We start from the raw sequence: 22,238 nt of genomic DNA, 5'->3' as shown, positions 1-22,238 counted from the left end.
AAAGTCTCTAGAAGACCCGACCACATATCAATGAGAAAGTTAGAGATTTCATGTCATTAACAACATTTTTTTAAGTAATTTTAATGCAATAAAGTAATTTAATTACACTAAGTTATCAAACCATTTTTTTTTGCTTTGTTGAAAGGTTGATTTGACCTAAACTTTTGCCAGTATTGGCCAATCTTTGAATGCCCCCACATATCATTCATGGTTTAACTTTTGTCTAAAATGCTGGAGAATACATTTGAAGATACTCTAGTCTACAGTACACAAGTATATACAACAAGTGAACAAGTCATGGAAACAGACATCTCTCCATCTTCTGATCGGATAGGTGATTGGTTGATTTTTATTTTTTTTTTTTTTAAACTTGACTAGTGATCGGTGATTGTCACCAAAAATCCTGCTCGCATAAAGCCTATACATTAATATACTTTTAATCTTAGAGGCCCCTTCTCTTGGCTGACATATGCTATAACTTAATTCAATGCAGGGTCTCTGACAGTCCTGCCCTCCTTTCTTGCTCATGATACTTGTTCAATTTGTAGCTTATTCACCATCATGAAGGCAATGATTAGTGTCATTTAGCGGAGTGCCTTTTTTAGCCACAATTAGCAACCAGTCGCTAGCCACCAGCAACTAAGGACCTTCCTGTCAGATCTGTTCGAAGCGAGTTTATTTACAATGACGAAAATGTGCTGACACGGGGGAAAATGACAGCATCAACAAACATTATGGCAATTGTTGGAGTCCAAATCTTATATTACCCAATCACAGCCGCGGTATTTTGATGGCAAGCACATGATAGCCTCCTGTTGCTAACTGGCAAACTTAGGTTACTTATATAACTGCGCACGTTGTTCTCAGATTGTAGATTATTTTTGATTTCATCATAACACTGGAGCATTCCCAGAACAAAATACGCTCAAATCCGACCACTTGGCATCCCTACATATAGTCAAGTTCTTCCGTTAGAATGGAGACACTTACTTCTTCTTCTCCTTGTCCCGCTTGAGTGTGGTGGAACCCCCTGCCTGCTGGGCTTGATTCTGCAAGAGCTCAGTGGCAGTCTTTTTCTGTTTAAATGTGTTGAGCTCATCGTCCAGGGACTTCTTTTTGTCCTCCAGCTTCTTCTTCTCATCCTGATGGAGCTTCTTCAAGCGGTCAAATTTCTCATGCAACTGTTTTGGGCAATGACGGAGGAGATAAATGAAATGAAAGGGAAATGAAATAAGGTGAGGTGCATGGCCACATGGCAGTAGCAGTGAGTTGTGGCTTACTTCTTTCTCTGCTTCTTTGAGCTCCGCCTCCTTCTCTTTAACTCTCTGAACAAACATTTGCCGCATTTCTTCTTCCTTCTTCTGCAGTTCACCCATGAACTCATTCCTCTTTGCTTCGTATGTCTCTTGGAGACTAACATGGCCAAAAGGGAAAGGGTTTGATATTGAAGGGCTTGACTCAAGATTAAAAAAAAAGGTAGAAAGGAGCCTTGTGTCTGGTACCTAAAGGGTTTGCTGTCAGGGTCTGTGTCCTTGAAGCCCATCTCCTCCAGCTTGCAGCGGCGGTACAGCTCGTAGTGGCGCGTGTGCGTCTGCTCCCGCAGGTCCTCCATGTTCACCCGGATCAGCATTTCTCGTAGTTTAACAAAGTCGCAGTGATTCTCATTCTCCACTGTGGGAAACACATTGAATAAATGGAGGACTAAGAACTGCACAGATTCAATGGAACCAAAAAAAAAAAAAGACTATGATAAAATATCTATTGACTGAGTTAATGTGTGAAACCATGTGATAACTTGCATGACAACACATGATCCGATGCCACAAAAAGTCTCTGGTTAGAAACAATTTAAACATACAAGTCATTTTAATACCATGTAGTATAAGGACAAAGTGAAATATAGTCTTGACTTGCAGATTTTAAAAACGGTTTTCATGCGTTTTTGAGCGATCAGTGCAGGAAATGGAGCATTATTTATCGTGGAGGTTCATGTATAAATGTCTTCAATAAGCAAAAAATCTCTTAAAAACAAGGAAATCAAAAGGTGGGTCAGATTGCATGTAATATAGTTTACATATCAACATTACATTGCATTGTTTACACATGATACTTTTGTTGGTGATAAATAACTTATGTTTTGCTTTTTTTCTGAGGTGGATGACAACTGTTGGACTACTGAAGTGGAGGAATCGCTGAAAAAGAAGCAAGACCTCGAAGTTGATCCTTACAACTTGAACTTTGCTGGACATTTCACATGCTCCAACTAAGGGCTAACAAACTTGTGTGGCTGCTCTATGCTTGAAGCACAACATTATGGATTGCTGAACTAGTCAATTAAAATCAATTCATAGTCCATTAGGGTCATGAACATGATGGAACAGCTCAACACGCCGAATGAGGTTGTACATGGCGAAGTAGGGAAAAAGGGCGGCATAGACTGACGGCAGGGAGCATGCTGCCATTTCCGGCGAGGCAGGAAGTCAAGCTAGCTTACCCTGCACCGTGCCCCAGGGATACTGGCGGGCTTTCACCATCTTGTTCCCGATCTTCACCTCCTCCGTGCTGCCCACGACTGCAAACGGCAAATGGCTCTGGGGAAGAGAACGAGACACGAGCATTGGTCCACCGCCAGTTAGCTACCTTATCACAAGAGTCCAGTAACTAACCCAAACAAAGCTCTACTAAATTATATAAACAACTCATTTCAGTATTATGAGATAAGATTTGTGATATGAGGCTATGTCCACGTGTACAGTCGGGGTTTTAACAGAGCTTTTTTTTTTTTTTTAAACAAAATTATTCTACTACAACACATGAACTATCAACATTACAAGATTTCCCAAAAATGCCACTTCAACCTGAGTACAATGCACCAAGAATTTTGAAACTCGGATGATGGGGTCCTAAGAAGTTTTCGTGTGTTAAAAAAAAAAAAAAAAAAAGTCATGCTTTTGTGTCTACAGAAACACTGGTCAAAAACATTCCAATTACCCCCCCCCCCCAAAAAAAAAAAAAACTGTATAATTTGATCATTTAAACATATAGTATTTCATCAACACTTTTGTTTCGTCGGGCAGTCTGGGAACCCCTTCTCTGATTGGCTGAAAGTTTCAGGTAAAAATATCCAACACTAAGCTTGTACCAACAAAAATTTTGAAGGGTTCTATTAGTCAAGGCAACAAAATCACCATGAGAATTCACACGGCGTCACTTCCCTTAAAAATTTGACTGAAATAGCGCAAAGACAACATTCATGACATGAGCAAAGTGGGTAGCACAGCAGGTCATATACTTCAGTAATCAATATATATTTTGTGGATGGATTTCTTATGGAGAATTTTAGAGGTGTTTGAAGTGTTCATTCCATCTTTGATTTGTTTGTTGTTTTTTAAAATTCAACAAAGATGGTAGTTAATTGTAACATTACTCAATGAAAACACAAGAACATGCATATCCAGACTAATAGGATGACAAAACAACAATGATGGTTTAAGAGCTGTTGCATCTTCTTGGGTGCATCTGATTCGGATGTCTCCCGGACGCTTAACTGGTGAGGTGTTCTGGGCACCTTTCACTAGGAAGAAACCCCGGGGACAACCCAAAATTAAATCTCTTGGCGAGCCTGGGAACACCTCGGGATCCCCCCAGAAGAGCTGGATGAAATGCCTGGGAAAGGGAAATCTGGGCATCCCTGCTCAAGCTACTACCCCCGCGACCCGAGACGGATAAGTGGTAGAAGATGGATGGATGAATGATTGAAGAACCCCTTTTTACACCAATAAAAGCTGGAATTTTCATGCCTTTTTATATGACTTTTCTGAATAACGGGTAAGAGGTTGACTCACAATTTTCTTTCCTTCACTCCATACTTTTTAGTGGCCATTTTAACACCTTCTGGGTCCCTAAAGGGTAATGCAAGTTCTCTCACTTCATAAATCTGGCCCAAATGAACCACCTTGGTGGCCATCCATCAGCTATCTACTACTTCATCTGTCTGGCCTTTCCAGGGTTACACGGCGCTCATCAGTGAACAATCTCTTGCACCAAGAAAACCCTCTGCATCATTGACTGTTATTGGTATAAAAGGAGAGAAAAGAAGGGAAACTCACATGGTGGCGCCGAGCCTTCTCTGACCTCAACCATGTTGAGAACCATTGTAGCATCTTCAAGCAAAACATTTATGAGGGTGGGAAACAATTCACATTCAAACAACAGCTCTGGGAGGCAAATATATAACATCCTTGAAAGACATTCAAGCAGAAACTGTCAAATACAGCGTACCTGTACTTACAAAATCAATCCCTTTCGAAAGTCATTTCGTAACATGAATTGTTCGTACGTAGAAGCACCTTTTACATGTAAATAGCTTAATCTGTTCCAAGACCCCCCTTCCCCACCCAAAATAAGCATTCAAAGTTCATAATGTAAAGAACTGTGTTCATTTACATTGGGCGACTACCCGAAGAGAAGGGAAAGTGACACGCAAAAAACATTGTGGGGGACAGAGGAGGAGGCAGCAAACATTTGACTGCCGAGAGAATACATATGTACAAATGTACGCATGCAGACCACTCCATTCCACTAAAGTTTTTGGGGCCCACGGTGAATAAAGATGAATAAACTTGTGAAAAAGTTGTACTTTTCCAATGTGCAAGCGTGATTCGGTGACAATTGAGTATCCAAGGGAAACGAAAAGCTTCATGGGTAAAGATTTACGTCTCTCATAGCTAATCGGATGCCAGTAAGATGCTACGGCGATAGGCAATCGGAGAGCAGATCTATTGCGCCACACAAACCAAGATACAGGATGTGCATCATGGGTAATGATTGACGTCCCTCCTGGCCTATGGACTCACTGACCACTACCACTTTTAATAAGTTTATGTAGAAATGACCTTGGAAGAAAAATTTAATGTACTCCTCTCCAAATTGAGTGTTTTCCTCCATGCTGCCTTATCTTTTATGGACAAACACTGAACTCAAACAGAGCAAAGGCAGCTATTCCATTCTGTAGTTTTGACTCGTGTATGAAAAAGATGAGAATATTTTCCTACACTATCAGTGGCTAGGCTTTACTGACAGCCGGAGTGATCTCAGATGATGCATCTCCACATTCATAACTGCGCCTTACGTTCATGGTGGAGTTGATCTCGGCGACTGATTCATCGTCAGTGGGGAACTGGTATATCTGCACGCCGTTGCTCACAAGCTCGCTGGTGATTTTAATCTTGAACTTGGCCAGCTCGCTCTTGGAGATGGCGTCAGACTTTGCAACGATTGGAATGATATTTACCTAGAGGTGGAGAGGAGAAGACAGTGGTTACTGTAAGATGGCATCGTTTAGAATGGACATCACAGAGGGGTACAGCTAAAGTCTTGTTGAATTTGTTCCTTCCTGGCGTAAAAATCTCCAATATATATTCTATAGCCAATTGCTATGGGCCATGATTTATTACCGGTGTGAGAGTTCGAAAACTATGATTAGAACTACAAAAGATCAACTGACTCCAATAGATCCAATCGGGCATCCACCATTTATTTATGATACTGTCAATGTAATTAATACCAATCAAACTCAAAATCAATATGAGTGATAACACCAGCCCTATTTTGAGTCAGAATGCAATAATTACTACCATCAGAAACACAATCGGAGATGATGAAAAATGTGACTTTCGCATCCACATCTCTACTTTCAACTCCGCCCCCCCCAACACACACACACGCGCGCGCACACACACACCCACACAGCCAGAAGGTGAACCTTTCAAGTATGGCCATGTCTGTTCAAAGGTTAAATCTTGTGAAAGACCAAGGCAGTTCTAAATGTCTAACTGTTCATCGCAGGGTGCAGCTGCTTTGGCAAACGCTCGAATGGCTTGTGGGGATGCAATCGTGACCCCAGACGAGAGCCTCTTGCGCAAACAAGGTGAAAGTCACAGGGTCAACTATGTTTCTCAGCTGAGTGAAACCTCAGTACAGATGATCTGCACACAGGCAGAAGGCCCTCTAAAGATTGTTGACCCGTGACGTGCTAATCCTTCCAGTCATGCTCAACATGAAGGATAAGCAGTGACACAAATTCCATTGCACAAAAATATCCATCCATCCATCCATCCATCCATCCATTTTCTTAGCCACTTATCCTCACGAGGGTCGCGGGGAGTACTGGAGCCTATCCCAGGTCTCAAAGGGCAGGAGGCAGGGTACACCATGGACTGGTTGGCAACCAGTCGCAGGGCACATCGAGAAAAACAGCCGCACTCACAATCACACATAGGGGCAATTTAGACTGTCCAATTAATGTTGCATGTTTTGGGGATATGGGAGGAAACCGGAGTACCCAAGAGGAAACCCACGCAGGCACGGGGAGAGCAGGCAAACTCAACACAGGCGGGTCCGGGATTGAACCCGCGACCTCAGAACTGTGAGGCCAACGCTTTCCACCTGAGTCACCATATCGTCCGCACACAAAATATATTTTGAGGAAACTGCAAAAATATGACAATTTGAGAAGGGGATCAATACTTTTTCACAGCATTGAAACATGTATTAGTCCCACAATGGGGAAATTTGCAGCATTTCACTTCCAATAGTGGATACAGAAAATATAAAAATACTAAACCCCATGCATTTGGCTGCAAGGGTTTGGGATGTAATAGTTCAGATCTGCGGGTAATTGACACCCTTTAAAGTAATTGCAACGGGGGAAGAAAGCTTCTTTAATCTCCCCCGCTCCACAAAATTCTTGAATTACCAGGGGCAGAGTGGCAAAAAGGGGTTTTGGCGTTAGTTTTCACCCAAAAAAAATACAAAATTGAGAAAAAAAATACCAATAGATGGATCTGCAGGTGCCAAACCTCAGGTATACAAGGGTCCAGTGTACAATATTCCCCTGCTATGTCACGGTTCATTTAACAGGGTCCTCCTCCACTTTTCTGTTTAACATTTTTTTGTGCTGAAATACCTTTACAATGGGTTTAAAAGTGTGGTTAAATATATTTGTGTGAAACAGTTATGTTAAGGCTTCAGACAATATTTTTATTCAATTAGTTACATTATTAAATGTGTATTTTAATATTTGGAAAGTAACTCCTACAGTGTACAGGATATCACTCCACTATTATATTGAAGATTATGTTGTGTAAAATGGAGGCATAATGAATGAGTGTGGTTAGAACATTTGTCTGACAGTTCTGAGGTTGGGGATTCAATGTAAAGGGTCTTCCCATTTGGAGTTTGCATGTCATCCCTGTGCTTGACTGTTTATGTTTGTTTGTTTTTTTAAATGGGGTACCCCTGTTTCATCACACATTCCAAAAACATGCTTCTTAGTTAACGCAGTGGTTTTAAAATTTTCTAGGGCACGCCCTCCACTCATATTTATTTTTTTGTGTAGACATCAAAGTGAATAATGTTATATGTATTTTTCATTTCAATATCTATTTTAGAATGTTTGTAGGGATGACACTTGACCTTTAACAAGCCGAAAGAAGACCAAGTTAAGGTAGGGGATTGTACTCTTTAGACTTCCAGGTACATTTAAATGTGACCTGCAACACTGAACATAGCTAATTGCAGGACTTCTTCGCAAGGCAGCCATTCTGCACCCACTTTTTTTGCTCATATTTCTGTCATACAGTGCAACAAATTTGAAGACAAAAAAAAGCATACAACACATGGAGCCACACTAACATTACAGCCGATTTTCAGTGATGCTGAGACCGTACCAATGGTAACGTTCTTAATTCATTTTTTGCATCCTTCACAAACAATTGGAGGGAATTTAAATTTCTACTGCTTTCTATTGATTCTGCAACTGCAATGCCATTACGCTTCTTACATAGGAGGCCAATAATAGCATCTATCGTCACTTCACTTCACACTAAGTGAAATGGAATTAGGATGAATGGGAATACACATCACATCAATGAACCATATTCTACGTCTAAACAAGCATTGAGGTGACCAAGATATTTACCTTGCTGTCGAGCTTTTTCATGGTCACCAGGTCCAGAGATTTGAGCGAGTGTCCAGTGGGGGCAATGAAGTAGAGGCAAGCATGGATGCGCGTATCATGGTAGCTGTGTAGCGTGCGCTTGATCTTCAACTCCTCTTGGAGATATGCTTCGAATTGGGTGTCGATGAACTCCACAATGGACTTGTAACTGGCGGTATAAAGGGAGGACAGTTTATAGATGCACAGCCTACAGTGAACCTCCACAAATGAGTTTGAATTTAGACCATTTGTGTAAAAGTGTGAAGGCCTCTTTGTACTTGTGCGTGTGGCAACAATGCTGACGTCACTGTGGCTATCCCTTACGTAGTTTACTGTTATACTTGAGCGCAACCCATGCACAGTTTTGAAAATGTGCTGCAGTTCCTCTTCACTAGAGGTGTCGCTACAGCTGGTGTTGGCGAGGACGCCACAATGTGGAGATTCCTCTGCATTTTTGGGTAATTTCCATAGCCGATTTGAGTTCCCTTTCAGAAGCAAGGAATAAAGCAACAACAGGAGTGACCATAGAACAGTGTCTACTTGAAAAAATGAAGCTAAATGACCAAATGATACGTCTAATTAGACTGCAAATCAATCGATCAAGAAGGCAGCGGAGTGGATGGTATGTGCCAAAAACAGACCAATCGCAAGAGATGATTGCCGCCGCGTTCTCTGCACAGCAACTTTTTTTTGACATGTGCACAGCAAGCTACGCAGAGGTGCTGCCCGGGGCAATGCGTAGGTCACATGATGCAATTCGGGCGTTGTCGACCACCCGAGCACGTGAGTATAAAGAGGCCTTAGGCATGCATAATCGCTTGTCGAGGTGTGATGTCATGTTAGTTGGTGCTAGTGTGTTATCTAGGCTAGCATAGGTCAAGCAGAATAGAGGATTTGTATCCCTTTTATGCCGGAACAGTTTTAGTTTGTCACAGTGGCGTGTTTATGTTGCCGTTGTGGTTTCTTAGTACTGGATTATAATTGATGCTTACGGAGAATCAGTCGATCATTCGAACAGAACCAAGTTTCTAGAGGGGAGAGGAAAATGAAATAACTATTTATAATTAACCAATGGGTTACATAAAGTAACTGGTGTACATCTTTACCTCTGAGGGGCAGTGAGGTGCATGGAATGAGATATACAGTACACTAGCAATGACAGTAGAAGTCACAATCAAATACTATAACAACTAATTTTCCACAGTTTGACGTATGTCTGCAATATTGCCTGTTTTTTTGTTTATACAGTGTTTGTATACCACTATTATTTTGAGAGCTATGTGCCGCAAAGTTGGTACTAATTTTTGTTAGCTCCTCAATGGTGTTTAGCTTTGAGCTAGCAATTTTTGTGAATAAAAACTAAGAATCTAAATCTGTAATGTAATTGAACATATAATTGGTGTCATTCTTTTTTTAATTGTACAGTTAACTTTGAATGGAGTCTCAATAATCATCTTAAAGCAAACAACATTCACTCTTACTCTGGAGACAAAAAGCTTGTGTGTTTTTACACACTTGGCCAATAAAGCTGATTCTGATTCCTACCAAGTTTGCACTTCAACAATCATTTCTTGTGTTCACGGCATCCAGGCACTGCTGGATAGAAGTGCTGGAACGGAGCAAGAATGGACTGCTTGTATGAGAGATCTACCCCGATCATATCCTTGTTTGTTTGTTTGTTTGTTTGTTTTTGGCAGGGGGGATAATAATGGACAGATTTCTGATCTCAAAGATAGGCTGGGGACACGTCTATCTGATACTATTGATCAGTTTCATATGATGGTGGTTTGTTTTAGGTGAAAACTTTACAACTGAATACCATGTATTAGTTAAACATTGTTTTTGGGAGGTGTCAATTATTCACAGATTTTTGGCATCTGCTGCAATGCTCAGGCACGATACCCAGTGGCGTTTCTCACAAGACCCAGTCCTGTTCGATTACATCCATATGAAACGCACCTGTCTTCTTTGTTTATCTGGTCTCCGAAGCCCACCGTGTTGACGACAGTAAGTTTGAGGCGCACATTGCTCTCCTGTAGTTCATAGGTGTTGGACTTTAGCGTCACCCCAGGCTGGTTGTGCTGGGTGGGCTCGCCCTCGAACTTTGTGTTGAACAGCGTGTCCATCAGGGTGGACTTGCCTAGGCCCGTCTCGCCTGGACAATAGGATGATGAAAATGTATGAAGGCGTGGGTATTATCTGCAGCTTTTCTTCACAAAGTTACACACATCTTTAACAAGCAGTATCAAAAGGGGTTTATGATCTCCCCTAGGTAGGTATTTTGTATTTTTCAATCATACAGGTAAAATAAAGCGTATACATTTAAATGCAATGGAGGATGTTTACAAAGATGTGGCACACTTCCTTTTTTCAACTGAATGACACACCCAGGGTCTGCTTGAGTGAAAGTTTCTATGTGAGGAAAGTTAATCACAAATTATTTTTTCAAAAGTAATATTGAAGAGGCAAACAAAATGTACAGTAAATGTAAATGCAAGGACCAGTACAGAGATCGCGAGCTGCTTGTTTGCTAATGTACGGTGACGTTCATTTATCTCGGAGGCAGTCAGATGACTCATTTAGTGAGCACAGTCTATTTTTAATTCTTCACAGCCTGACCCACCATCCATGTTGGCCCACTTTTATAGGATATCTCGCCATTTTCCCAAAATTCATTTTTAGGTTACTTCTCTGAATCCTAAATCATTTTTATATTTACAGTATATACTGATATTTTTTCTTAAAGATAATCTGCAAGGTCATGCCACACTAGGAAGACATTTTTCCAAGTATAATCAAACTGTAAAATGGATGAAACTGCCCAAAATGATTATTATTTCGGGGGGGGGGATTAAAATTTTGGCCTCTTCTTTTGCAATGCTAGATCATCACTTTTATCTGCTTACCATAATTTTGCACTTCACGTCCCACTATAATAAACTAATAAATACTGTAATGGGCATTAGAGTTAGTTACAACAAAATATCCTAAAATCAACAAAGATCTACAGCCTTTTAAATGTAACATTAACAGCACTTAAAAGTCCCACCAGACTTACGAATAATAAAGTCTAGTAGGCCTAAGAGTTGATTAAAAACTGATAAGTATACAGTATTGACTATAATTGTGTGTGTGTGTGTGTGTGTGTGTGTGTGTGTGTGTGTGTGTGTGTGTGTGTGTGTGTGTGTGCGTCCAACATTTACAGTACTTAAAAGTCCCATCGAAATTACCAAAAATAAAGACAGTAAGTAGTGTACAAGGCCTAAGTAGGTCGAGGCTGCACCAAAAAAAGCTGGGACACGTGACAAAAAAAAGACTGAGAAAGTTGATGAATGCTCATCAAACACCTGTTTGGAACATCCCACAAATGAACAGGCTAGCTGGGAACACGTGGGTGCCATCATTGGGTATAAAAGGAGCTTCCCTGAATTGCTCAGTCATTCATAAGCAAAGATGGGGCGAGGTTCACCTCCTTGTGAAAATGTGCATGAGAAATTAGTCAATTTAAGGACAATGTTCCTCAACATACAATTGCAAAGAATTTAGGGATTGTCTATATTATCGTCAACATGTTCAGAGAATCTGGAGAAATCACTGCAAGTAAGCAGCAAGGCTGAAAACCACCATTGACTGCCCATGACCTCCGACCCCTCAGGCGCCACTGCATCAAAAACAGAAAATGTGTAAAGTATATCACAACATAGGTTCAGGAACACTTCAGAAAACCAATGTCAGCAAATATAGTTTGGTACTAAATCCATAAGTGGAATGTTGTTAAAAGAAAAGGTGATGTAACAGTGGTAAACATGACCCTGTCCCAGCTTTTCTGGAATGTGTTGGAGCCATAAAGTTATAAGTTAATGACTGTTTGCTAAAAACAATCAAGTTTATCAGTTTGAACATTCAGTATCTTGTCTTTAAAGTGTATACATCTAAATATAGGTTGAAGTCTGTTATGTTAAACACAATGTCCGAACTTCATTGCAATTGGATTTGTAGACTTAAAATTGTGTAAATGAGAAAGTGAATGCTTGTTTGGCTTTGTTCCCGGAGATTGAATGGTGATGACCAGTCCACAGTGTACCCCGCCTCTTGCTCGAAGTCAACTGGCATAGGCTCTCGTACCCGTGACCCATATGAGGAAATGCATAGTTTCTGAGCCATCCAATTTGCTGTGATTGACACAAAAAAAAAACTGGATAGCTAAACAAATAACTACCTCGTTTGCAGCAAATAAATAGCCAAAGCAAAGATGCCAAAAAAAGACAACTATAATGTGTTTGTACTACTGTTATTAAGCAAGTTAAACAAAAACAGATTTACAGTGTAAGTGCTTAGTGATGACTACAGGAACTCGTGTGCGTAATTGACAAAAACGCCCACTTTGATTGACTGGCTCGCCACAGACAGTTGATAATGTTGATCAAAAGCAGCGGGACCTTTAAAAGAACTTGACCTTATGAGAAACTTGGAGTATTACTCAAAATGTTTGTGGAGCGCTGCTGTCTGTTTTTACACATTTCCACACAAAAAGTGTTAGTTAAAATGGCAACAAGCACATAAAAATAAACCCACATTATTCAAATAGCAGTCATTATGCTTTTTTTTTTTTTTATTTTATCTGTCGTACCATATGACGTACATACCGACACAGAGGATGTTGAAGCAAAATCCATGATTGACAGATTTGTTGACCAGCTGGTCAGGCATGCTGTCAAAGCCAACATGACCGGCAAGTGGTACAGCACGGGCACCTTCTCCCTAAACACAAGAAAAAAACAAAAAGGGTTGAGTGAACACTGTCCTACAGGAATGACCATCCTTTCTTTCACTCTTGATTAATAGTTGTTAGTATCTGTTACACATTTACACTGCTGACTTCCTGTTTCCTGGTCTCTCTTGTACCCTCGAGGACCCGGCTGAGGGTGTAGAGCTGGTCAACTGTTCCATGGCCAGGACAAAAACCACACTGCTCCTCCTAAATCTGAGATGTGATTTCTCGATGGACCCTGGTTTCCAGCACCCCTGAATAAACCTTACCAGGGAGGCTGAGGAGTGTGATCCCTCTGTGATCCCTCTGTAATTGGAACACAACCTCCAGTCCCCTTTCTTAAACAAAAGGGGACCACCACCAGAGTCTGCCAATCCAAAGGCACTGTCCCTGATGTCCATGTGATGTTGCAGAGTCGTGTGAACTAGGACAGCCCCACAACATCCACAGCCTTCAGGAACTCCGAGCGAATCTCATCCACCCCTGGGGCCTTGGCCCTGAGGGGGTTTTTAACCACCTCGGTGATATCAACCCCAGAGATAGGAGAGCCTGCCTCAGAGACCCCAGACTCTGCTTTCTCATTGGAAGGCATGTCGGTGAGATTCAGGTCTTTGACATACATATTCTCCCACTAATTCACAAAACACGCACTTTAAATACTATCTACATTGTTAGTGTCATAATTTTATTGTTGAAATGACACTGATTTTGCATGACATGTTAACTAATGACTTGCCCACACCTGTCATTGTGAGGGGGAATGTAAGTTAGTTCTTCTGCTTACAAAAACAAAAGTCCTATTAATCCTCATAAGCACGTGAGCGCCATCATAGAGTAGGTTGCATGCACGCTAAAACATATGCTAGCATGAATGCTAACAACGTAACCAGTGTGTTCGATTGTATGTACTTCATTGGACCGTGCACACAAGAACATTTACAGATTTTGGAACTCAGTGCACACAGAAGGCACACCGCATTATAAGGTGTCCCATCCAATTTAGAGAAAATTGAAGCCTTTTAAGTGTGCCTAACGGTCATGAAAATACAGTAAATTATGAAAAAAAAATTCAAAATTCACAATTATGCAGGACCGCAGACGGTGAAGCACAAATGAGCAAGGGTATACTGTTATAAGAACCGGAAAAAATGCCAGTGTAAATGAGAAACATACTGTACTGTAAATGAAAAAAAAAAAAACATCTAACCCGTTATTAAAAAAAAAAACATGCACTGTATTAAAAAAAAAATAATAAAGAACATCTTGTAAATGAAAAAAATATATTCATCCATCCATCTTCTCCCACTTTTCCGGATCGGGTCATGGGGCAGTATGAAAAAAAAAAATTAACTTCTACTAGATGGATTTCGCGGGTATTTTTTGGAAAACAATCCCCATGTTAAATGAGGGAACACTGTAACTGTCACTTCCTGATGGTGACACAATATCTCATATATGCATTAAATCGGATTTGGGCACTTGGACTTGAAGTGTACAACCAGCCTTTGATTTTCCAAGTATGACTAATATTGTGGTAAATGAATGTAATTTTGATTGTGAGGCCAGTGCTGTTAAACAAGGCAGCGCCAGCATTCTATTACATCGCATGCAGCATCTCTCTGGACAAAGTGTAAAAATCACCACTGAACCATGTGTGGGTGTGTGTGGATGGTAGCGGTGGTTAAAATGCCTTTTCCTGCACCCTACAATGCTGCAATCAACATTAAAAAATATATTTAGATTACAAGGCCACGCAAGCATCTGATATGTGTCCTTACTTGGAAATATGGTCAAAGTTATGACAGCAGAAACATTTCGACGGTAGGAGTTCAATCGTTTTCAAAAACACAATTATTTAGAGCAGTGTTTCTCAATGTGAGATTCTTGGACCCCCACTTGTCTGTGATATACCATAATTTCCCGAATGTAAGCCGCGACTTTTGTTACATGCTTTCAACCCTGCGGCTAATACAATGATGTGACTCTTTTATGCATTTTTTTCTAACGGCACTTGAGCAGAAAAGGTAAAAATGAGACAGGTGGAAGACAGTTTCTGTGTTGAGGAAGATGCAAGTTTAATGTAACTTTGCATTTTATGCATGATTAAAATTAGCATAAACAGATCCTCATCATGGAAAATGCAAGAAGTGCATATGATGCAGCTTTCAAGTTAAAAGCTGGCCGATAAAGAAGGAAACAGAACTGCTGCACGTAAACTTGGCAAATGAATCGATGGTGAGACGCTGGAAACGGCAGCGGGAAGAACTGGAGGAATGGAAAAAGATGAAAAAAGCTTTCAGAGGTAATAAAAGCAGGTGGCCTGAACTGTGTTGCTGCTATGTTACTGCCGCGTCTCAGTGACTTTTATCGGTATGATTTTTTTTTTTTTAAACCAGCCCTCTTAACGCTGCGCTAGCATGTTTCTCCTGTGTTACTGCCGCGTATCAGTGACTATTACCGTTATATTTTTTACTCAGCCCTGTTAGTGTTGTATTACTACCGTATTGCTGCTTTGTTACTGCCATGTCACAGGCACTGTTTTGGAAAAAAAAAAGCTAAGGTAGATTATTAAAACTTTGAAAACTCTTTTTCCTTAAAAAATGTACTGGGTGAGGCTTATAATCGGGTGCGTCTTATAGTCCAGAAATTACGGTAACTGCAAGGGATCCATCCATCCAACCATTATCTGAGCCGTGTATCCTCATAAGGGTCACGGGAAGCAAGGGATCTGTGTGGATAAAAAATTAACATGTCTTTTTTTCCCCCCACTAATACCACGTTTCACAAGTGTAATTCATTGTGATTTAATAGGAAACCTTGCCCACATTTATATATAGTGTCAAAGTTATCGCATGAAGCTGTAAATAAAAAGTTAACATGATCTGTATTCTTTTCGAATTATGGGCCCACTAGTGTTTCAGTTGGCATAAATCAATCAATTCTTAATATTTTTTTCGTCAGAAATCAGCACAAAAATAGTGTGGGGAAAACACACTAATTTGCAAGGTTCAAGGAGTCTTCAGGGTTGATCAAAAATTAATGATGGATCAGGGATCCCCTAAAAAGGTTGAGACCTATGGATTTAAGAGGGGTGAGATTTGGGCATGAACAGCTGCTGTACTCCGCAATAAAAATTACATTACATTGGACAAACAGCATTTAAAGTATCTTAGTTGGAACCAGTGGCAGAGTTACCATTAGGCAAACATAGGCAACTGCCTGGGACACCAATATTTCCAGACCCCCACCCCCACCCAACCGTGTCATAAAAATGTCATTTAAGATTTACTATCACAGGCATGTAACCTTTTTTCCCAGTGACACGGATTTTAACACGAGGAAGAGACAGACGCTCTTGCCAGTTGCAGTAGTACTAATGTCAATCTCAGCCAAAGAACGTGTTGTAGAGATAACAGGTAGAATGACACGAGTAGCGCTTTTCATCATAAAGACGTGTTACAAATGTTGATGTTCTTATCAATTGCAATAAAAGTGTTCAGAATTTTTTTGAAGTACAGCACTTAATTTAACACAGGGAAATGGACAATCATCTCAAATTCACACTTATCAATAAATTATGACAATTAATATCCAAAATTATTGCAGTACATGGATTTTTAGGGCCCCATGACTGGGTTTTATCTTGGGCCCCCAAATGACTAAATACGCCCCTGCTTGGAAATGCAACATTCCTAAAACCCTTCCTGCCTTTCACGACACCCACAGCCAAGTTCCACACACCAACCAGCTGCAAAATGGGATGTCAAACTCAGAAAAAAACGTGCTATTCTGGGCACATTGTCTGTTTCTTCTTTTTTTTTTTTAAGACACCACAGTAAAATATGTGCAGTGACATTAGAAACCAGACCTTTTTTCAATTGCAGGGTTAAATACCAAGCAAAACTGTTTTTTTCCGGTTACACACTCATGACAACGCCCGACTGAAAGTAGAATTGACTTGTATGAGATAACATAACGGAAATGAGCATCGTAGCAGTGGTGAAATGGGGGTGGGGGGGAATAAAATGAAAAGCCTCTTTACAATAGCCCTCTTTTCCGCAGCCTTTCATTTGGTAAAATTAACATTTTACGAGGCACTTTTCCATTTTGGAAAACAATAGTATCAAACAATACGCGCAGAAGATACAAAACGGTGGAAAAATAACATTATCGGTACTGATAACGAAGCCTCGCTGAGTTTTGAATTGACAATTCCAGATTAGCATAATCTCAAAACGACAATTTAAAATAAAATGAGGAGACCCACAACGGGGGGAGGAGGCTGACCAGCACACCCAGTCCATACAACACTTCCAATTGTGGACGGGTTTTGAATAGCTAGGGTTAACAGTATTAAATAATAATGCGGGATAATTAAAATGGGCTACTCACCGCTTGCCTCGCTATCTCCGTGGACGCCATTGGTGACAGCCGTTAGCCGAACAAACCCTCCGAGTTGAGCGACAGAGCGGGGGAAGCTGAAGAGCTGAGTTTACACCGACAGCTCACCCTCTTCTTCGGGATATACCACTGCGAAAAGGCATTTAACAAACCTTATTTCACTTTCCCCATCCTATATTGTACCAAACTCTATTTCACTAGTCAAATAAGCCTTACATTATTCCATGATATATCCAGTATGGATTTTTAATTCACCATAAACGACCCTTCTGACCAAACACTATACACGTACATCCCCTACGAGGTGAGTAATGGATTCGTCCACACGGACGCGCTGTGAACCTGAGTGAATGAAAAAAATAAATACTTTGTATTACTTTGAGCAGAAGATAGCGTGATGGCCAATATTATACTAACATTTAAACATTATTTCTTCTCGCTAATTAATACACTCATTTTGTGTCTACCTACGTCCCTTGCACACAATGGATGTTACGTAAATATGTTCACGTTCGTAACATCAGTAACGCACGTTGGGGTAACATGGATACTAAATTAACATAATGGGGTATTTCATGTGTTAATAAATTTAATTAAGTTACGGTTAGCTTGTCTTAAAATCAAGACTTCAGTTACATAGCACAGTTTGAATTTATTTAAGATAAAATGTATATTGAATTTGTGTAGAAAAAGAAAACGTGAGTAAAATAAGACGGAAGTGTAAATTTAGGTTCATGCCCAGTCACATCCGGGTTACATAATATCGACCAATGGCATTGAGAGCAGCGAATTTAAAATGAGCCGCGGCCACGTTTCCGGTTCATACCAAAACATCTTTGCCCTTGCGAGGCTGAGACTGAACGAGCTGGAATAAGGCGACGGTAATGCCACCGTTAATACCTTGATTTTTTTTTTCTTTTTTTTCCGTATTTTATGACCTCGCCTTCGTGTTTTGTGACATGTCTGAGCATCTAAAATCGCGCTACTGTAGTAAGCTTTGTCGGAACGGCTTTCAACGTTTACCCATACATGCAAACGTCTGCCTGTTTTATTTCCAAACAGACGAAATGGCTCATATCAGTGCAGAGCGTGAAAACCAAAACGTTTCTTTCAAACCAGGTAGGAAATGTCTGTGTTAAATTTGTATTTTGTCGTGGCTTGTTCTGGGGACTTTCACACTTTCATGTCGTCTACTCAGAGCTATCATTGAAGACGCCACTGAAATCCATGAAAACTCCTCTCCGTCCTCCTGGTCGAAAGGCTTTCGGGACTCTCAACACGCAGTTTTTGAACACCCCTCTTGCCAATAGGCAGGAGAAGACTACTGAGAAGCTTCAGGTTAGTGGTGTAAACGTAATGTCTCATCGTTTTAGTTAGGGTTCCAAAGTGGTGGAAGGTTTCTTGTAACGTTCCATGTGAATTAAAATAGAGGAAATTTTGGAAAAATTCTAAATCGTGAACTTTTACTGGGAAAAATTCAAGGCGCAGCCACATATTCACAGTTGAGCTTTGACTTTGAATCAAAGAGGAACAAGACTGATGTATCCATGATCAGCATTTAGGTGCCAGGATGCTGTAGTCTTACGATTTTTAACTTTGCTAGTACACACTTACAAAAGGAATGAACGAGATTGAAACCTCTTTGTTCTGACTGCACTTAAATTTTAGGACCAGCACTCATCTCTCAACTGCTGGATGGGGAGATGCCAAGGCAAAGAGTGTAATGGTTAGATCATCTTTAAACAAAAACAAGTCCTATATTGCTAATATGCTCCACTGGAGGAAAAATGTTCTATTAGTACCTTAATCCCCCCCCCCCCCCCCCAATTGTCTTATCTTGTGCAGACAGGATGATGGCGAAAGAAACAGAGTTCAATTTCAGAGGTGCCTGTGACTTTACAGCCTGTTGGAACTGCTATCTTTTACCCTATACTCATTATTTTTCTTTATGGTTTGTGTTGTGCTAATCTGTTTATTTTGCTTTTGATTTAAACAGTGACATTCTTCTGGCAGAGCTTTGTGTCTTAGACTCACCAGCTTGCTCACAACAGCTTTGCAAATGGACCTTTGACTGTCCACTCTTTTTACTTGTATTGTGTGAAATTATTTCTCTGCTAGAAATTATATTTGAACTATACTAAGCTTTGTCGGAACGGCTTTCAACGTTTACCCATACATGCAAACGTCTGCCTGTTTTATTTCCAAACAGACAAAATGGCTCATATCAGTGCAGAGCGTGAAAACCAAAACGTTTCTACTAATGACTTTTTTTTTTTGGGGGGGGGGGTTAATTGTCATGCCCAGCCCTATGACGTATCAATGAATAGGTTTCCAATGACATCATTAGACCAATCTGATAAATTAACAGTAGGACAAAAAACTCGTGTTCTCTCTCTCTATGACATGCAAGATGGTGTAATTGGAAACCTAGCCATAGGGGAACACTTAAAAATTGTGGCTAATTTTTTTTTTTTTTTTTTAATTGGAAAAATTGTACCACTTCACACAAGCAGCTGTGTATTTGAAAGCGTTGTGGGGAAAACGCATTCACATGATTCCAGGACCCTTTGTACCTCAGACCTAAAGACAATTGTATGAAATGATCTCATGACATGGAAGATTGGAATTTGAAGTGTTGGGGGGGGCATCAGCACACAATAAAACAGCAGATTGTCTTTTGCCTTAGTCAAGGTAGAACTACTTGGATGAAATCTGGTTTTTAGTCAGGATTGTGCTGAAATAATATTTTCCGCCAGAATGGTAGTTTCCCAGTAAGTGTTAACATTCAATTTTTAATTTTCACTGAAAGTTTGCAACTGAGTTGATTTTAGCTTTTTTTTTTTTTTTTTTTTTTTTTCCCCCCCTTCCCCTGTACCCCATAGGAAGCCAAAGTCAAGCATGCACCTCAGAAAAAAGCAGAAGACTATCCACCGATTGAAAAACTCATTCCCTATGATCCATTGGGTTAGTGTCTTTTTAAAGACTGTGGTAGAGATGATAAACAGCTTACTTTTATTGTAAAGTTTTTCTTTCCCGCCCCATTTCAGAGTTTCAGAAATACAGCATTCCAGAGGATATAGTTCCTCTCGGCAGTCTTGCTCTGGCTGGTCTGGCTTTCCCACAAGGGCTTCTTCCTCCATCCAAAGACGACCCGCATCCTTACCTGCCTCCGCTCCCAAGCATGTCCCCTGAGAGAATGCCACAACGCTTTGGTAAAAACACTCATCCCATGGGTGTACTGCACCCATTATTGATAAAACGTCTCCTGTTGTGTGCTCGGGAGCCATTTTGATGCAAAGTGGCTTTGACGCACTTTTTTTTTTTTTTTTTTTTCTTCTCCCCTCTTTCAGATGGTTCATCAGAGTATGACACATTCCTCCAAACAATTGATGAGCTGACCATTGAGTTACCCCCAGAGCCCGACACTGACTAAAGTGTTTAGTCAGCTTTCTGCTCGTACTGTGACCTTTTAGAATTTGTTTTACAGTATTAAGCATTTGTTTTTATTTATCTACATTGTGTGTCACTTTTTAAAGCAGTTGCATAAACGTCTTTGGAAAAACTATGTACTTCCTGGTGTTGCAATCAATGATCACGTGATGCATTCGCGCTTTGAGATTACCGTGAACTTTGGCTCAGTTCCTCTGGGGAAGTGAAAGAAAAGTCTGCGCCTCGATAACTAGTACCTTAAATTGCACATTTTCTTTAAATGTTTTACATTGACTAGCGCCGATGAGTCTTTCAAACGTGAGTTAGCGACCAATTATGAATCCTAACAGGTAAGTCGCGTCAACGATCAATAGGAATACAACGACTGCTTTTGAGCTCGGGTTGGACAAAACGGAGACTGTTTAAATATCTACATTTGAATTACACTCTGGGAGGCTATGTTGTAACCGGGAAGGGAACGCATTCAAGTTTTGACATTTCAATTCTCCGAATAAGCGGAACTGCAACACCATGGACGGCAGTAGGCCGTCTGGTCAGGATGCCCACAGGGAGCAAGGGTCCAGACAATACCCCGTTGTGAATCGACCCTCCCGGTATGCCGTGCCAGCTGCCCCGCAGCGGAGGTCGCGGCTGCTGCAGATGCGTCAAGACGACGCAGACACACCTGCCCAGCAGAAGAATTGCAAAGAGTTCCCGCAAAGTCGGTTGGCGTTGGCTCTGTACCCCATGGAGCACGCGTGGATGCTGTCAGCCGCGGAGGGCAACTGCGACGCACTGCTCGAGTTTGTGTCCGAGGAGCCGCTGCTTCTCACCAGGAGGGACTTCATCAGCGGCTACTCGGTGCTCCACTGGCTAGCCAAGAGAGGCCAAGACGAGACGCTGCTTAAGCTGCTGCACCGGGCCGAGAGAGCCGGAGGGCGGCCGGTGTGCGTGGACGTGCGGGGGAGCGGTGGCCTCACCCCGCTACACGTGGCCAGCATGCACGGCCACTACGCGGTGGTCAAGCTCCTTGTGGGTGCGTTCGGCGCTGACGTGGACGTCATGGACTACGGCGGCAGGCGGCCCTGGCAGTACCTGCGGCCGGACGCCCCCCGCGAGATGAAGGAGCTGCTGGGGACGTGGGATGACGAGCACGCCAGCAGAGGGGACCGCAACGCCAACAAGAACTGTAACAACAGCAGCGGCGATGTGACTGTGACGCCGGGCGAGGAAGCGGAGGGTGTGGCGGACGAGGTGGACTGGTTTAAGAGGAGGGGGGGCAGTAGGAGGTTCGGCTCCCTGACAAGGTTCTTCTCATTCCGCACCATTAAACACTAACATTTTCACTCACTACATCTTCTTGTGGAATCATTACCTTCAAAGTGCTTTTTGGATCTCTGCTTCTTCCTAGCAATATTTGTGTAGCAGTAAGTGTAGCTTATTTTTCCATCTTGGGTACTGCAGTTATATTTGACTGAAACCAGCAAATGTCAGCTATAAACAAACATCTGCAGTTCTGGGCAGATTGAGGGTGAAAACCAGAGACTGCTTTTCTCATTTTGCTGTTTGGTTCCCAATTAAACATTTGAAGTCAATCAGTTTTTGCTCCCGCTATAATTGAAGTGCCATTTTGTGCTC

The 22,238-nt window shown here is 41.3% G+C and overlaps 3 protein-coding genes across 6 annotated transcripts in view; 2 read left to right on the top strand and 1 right to left on the bottom strand.

The window, feature by feature from the left end:
- septin6 (septin 6) overlaps window positions 1-17,796 on the bottom strand; it is a 29,383-nt gene extending 11,587 nt beyond the window's left edge. For all 4 annotated transcript variants that reach the window (XM_061834760.1, XM_061834762.1, XM_061834761.1 and 1 more), the window contains exons 1-11: window positions 17,589-17,796; window positions 17,388-17,513; window positions 17,163-17,300; window positions 12,646-12,760; window positions 9,959-10,154; window positions 7,982-8,168; window positions 5,132-5,293; window positions 2,495-2,591; window positions 1,503-1,671; window positions 1,281-1,413; window positions 991-1,181 (exon numbers count right to left, since the gene is read on the bottom strand). In XM_061834760.1, the coding sequence (XP_061690744.1) occupies window positions 991-1,181; window positions 1,281-1,413; window positions 1,503-1,671; window positions 2,495-2,591; window positions 5,132-5,293; window positions 7,982-8,168; window positions 9,959-10,154; window positions 12,646-12,760; window positions 17,163-17,192 (1,280 nt within the window). In that variant the 5' untranslated portion in view covers window positions 17,193-17,300; window positions 17,388-17,513; window positions 17,589-17,796. The remainder of the gene's footprint in view (window positions 1-990; window positions 1,182-1,280; window positions 1,414-1,502; window positions 1,672-2,494; window positions 2,592-5,131; window positions 5,294-7,981; window positions 8,169-9,958; window positions 10,155-12,645; window positions 12,761-17,162; window positions 17,301-17,387; window positions 17,514-17,588) is intronic.
- A 127-nt stretch (window positions 17,797-17,923) lies between these two features.
- pttg1 (PTTG1 regulator of sister chromatid separation, securin) lies at window positions 17,924-20,736 on the top strand. Its single transcript, XM_061834764.1, has 6 exons — window positions 17,924-18,052; window positions 18,234-18,290; window positions 18,370-18,509; window positions 20,054-20,135; window positions 20,219-20,383; window positions 20,522-20,736. Exons 2-6 carry the CDS (start codon window positions 18,239-18,241, stop codon window positions 20,602-20,604), a joined length of 522 nt encoding a protein of 173 aa, XP_061690748.1. The 5' UTR covers window positions 17,924-18,052; window positions 18,234-18,238; the 3' UTR covers window positions 20,605-20,736.
- Window positions 20,737-20,882: 146 nt separating this feature from the next.
- Window positions 20,883-22,227, top strand: sowahd (sosondowah ankyrin repeat domain family d). Its single transcript, XM_061834763.1, has one exon. It carries the CDS (start codon window positions 21,132-21,134, stop codon window positions 21,936-21,938), a length of 807 nt encoding a protein of 268 aa, XP_061690747.1. The 5' UTR covers window positions 20,883-21,131; the 3' UTR covers window positions 21,939-22,227.
- The last annotated feature ends 11 nt before the right edge of the window (window positions 22,228-22,238 follow it).

This window comes from Syngnathoides biaculeatus, chromosome 11, assembly GCF_019802595.1.
Source record: "Syngnathoides biaculeatus isolate LvHL_M chromosome 11, ASM1980259v1, whole genome shotgun sequence".
Classification (NCBI taxonomy): Eukaryota; Metazoa; Chordata; class Actinopteri; order Syngnathiformes; family Syngnathidae; genus Syngnathoides; species Syngnathoides biaculeatus.
The sequence above is the reverse complement of the archived record's forward strand: the minus strand, read 5'-3'. Positions and strand labels throughout refer to the sequence as shown.

Excerpts from the sequence above, each read along its gene's own strand:
- pttg1 (XM_061834764.1), top strand. The coding sequence starts at position 18,239 with ATGGCTCATATCAGTGCAGAGCGTGAAAACCAAAACGTTTCTTTCAAA. Across the intron at positions 18,291-18,369 it reads AAACGTTTCTTTCAAACCAG|AGCTATCATTGAAGACGCCA; the intron begins GTAGGAAATGTC and ends TCGTCTACTCAG. Across the intron at positions 20,384-20,521 it reads GAGAATGCCACAACGCTTTG|ATGGTTCATCAGAGTATGAC; the intron begins GTAAAAACACTC and ends CCCCTCTTTCAG.
- sowahd (XM_061834763.1), top strand. The coding sequence starts at position 21,132 with ATGGACGGCAGTAGGCCGTCTGGTCAGGATGCCCACAGGGAGCAAGGG.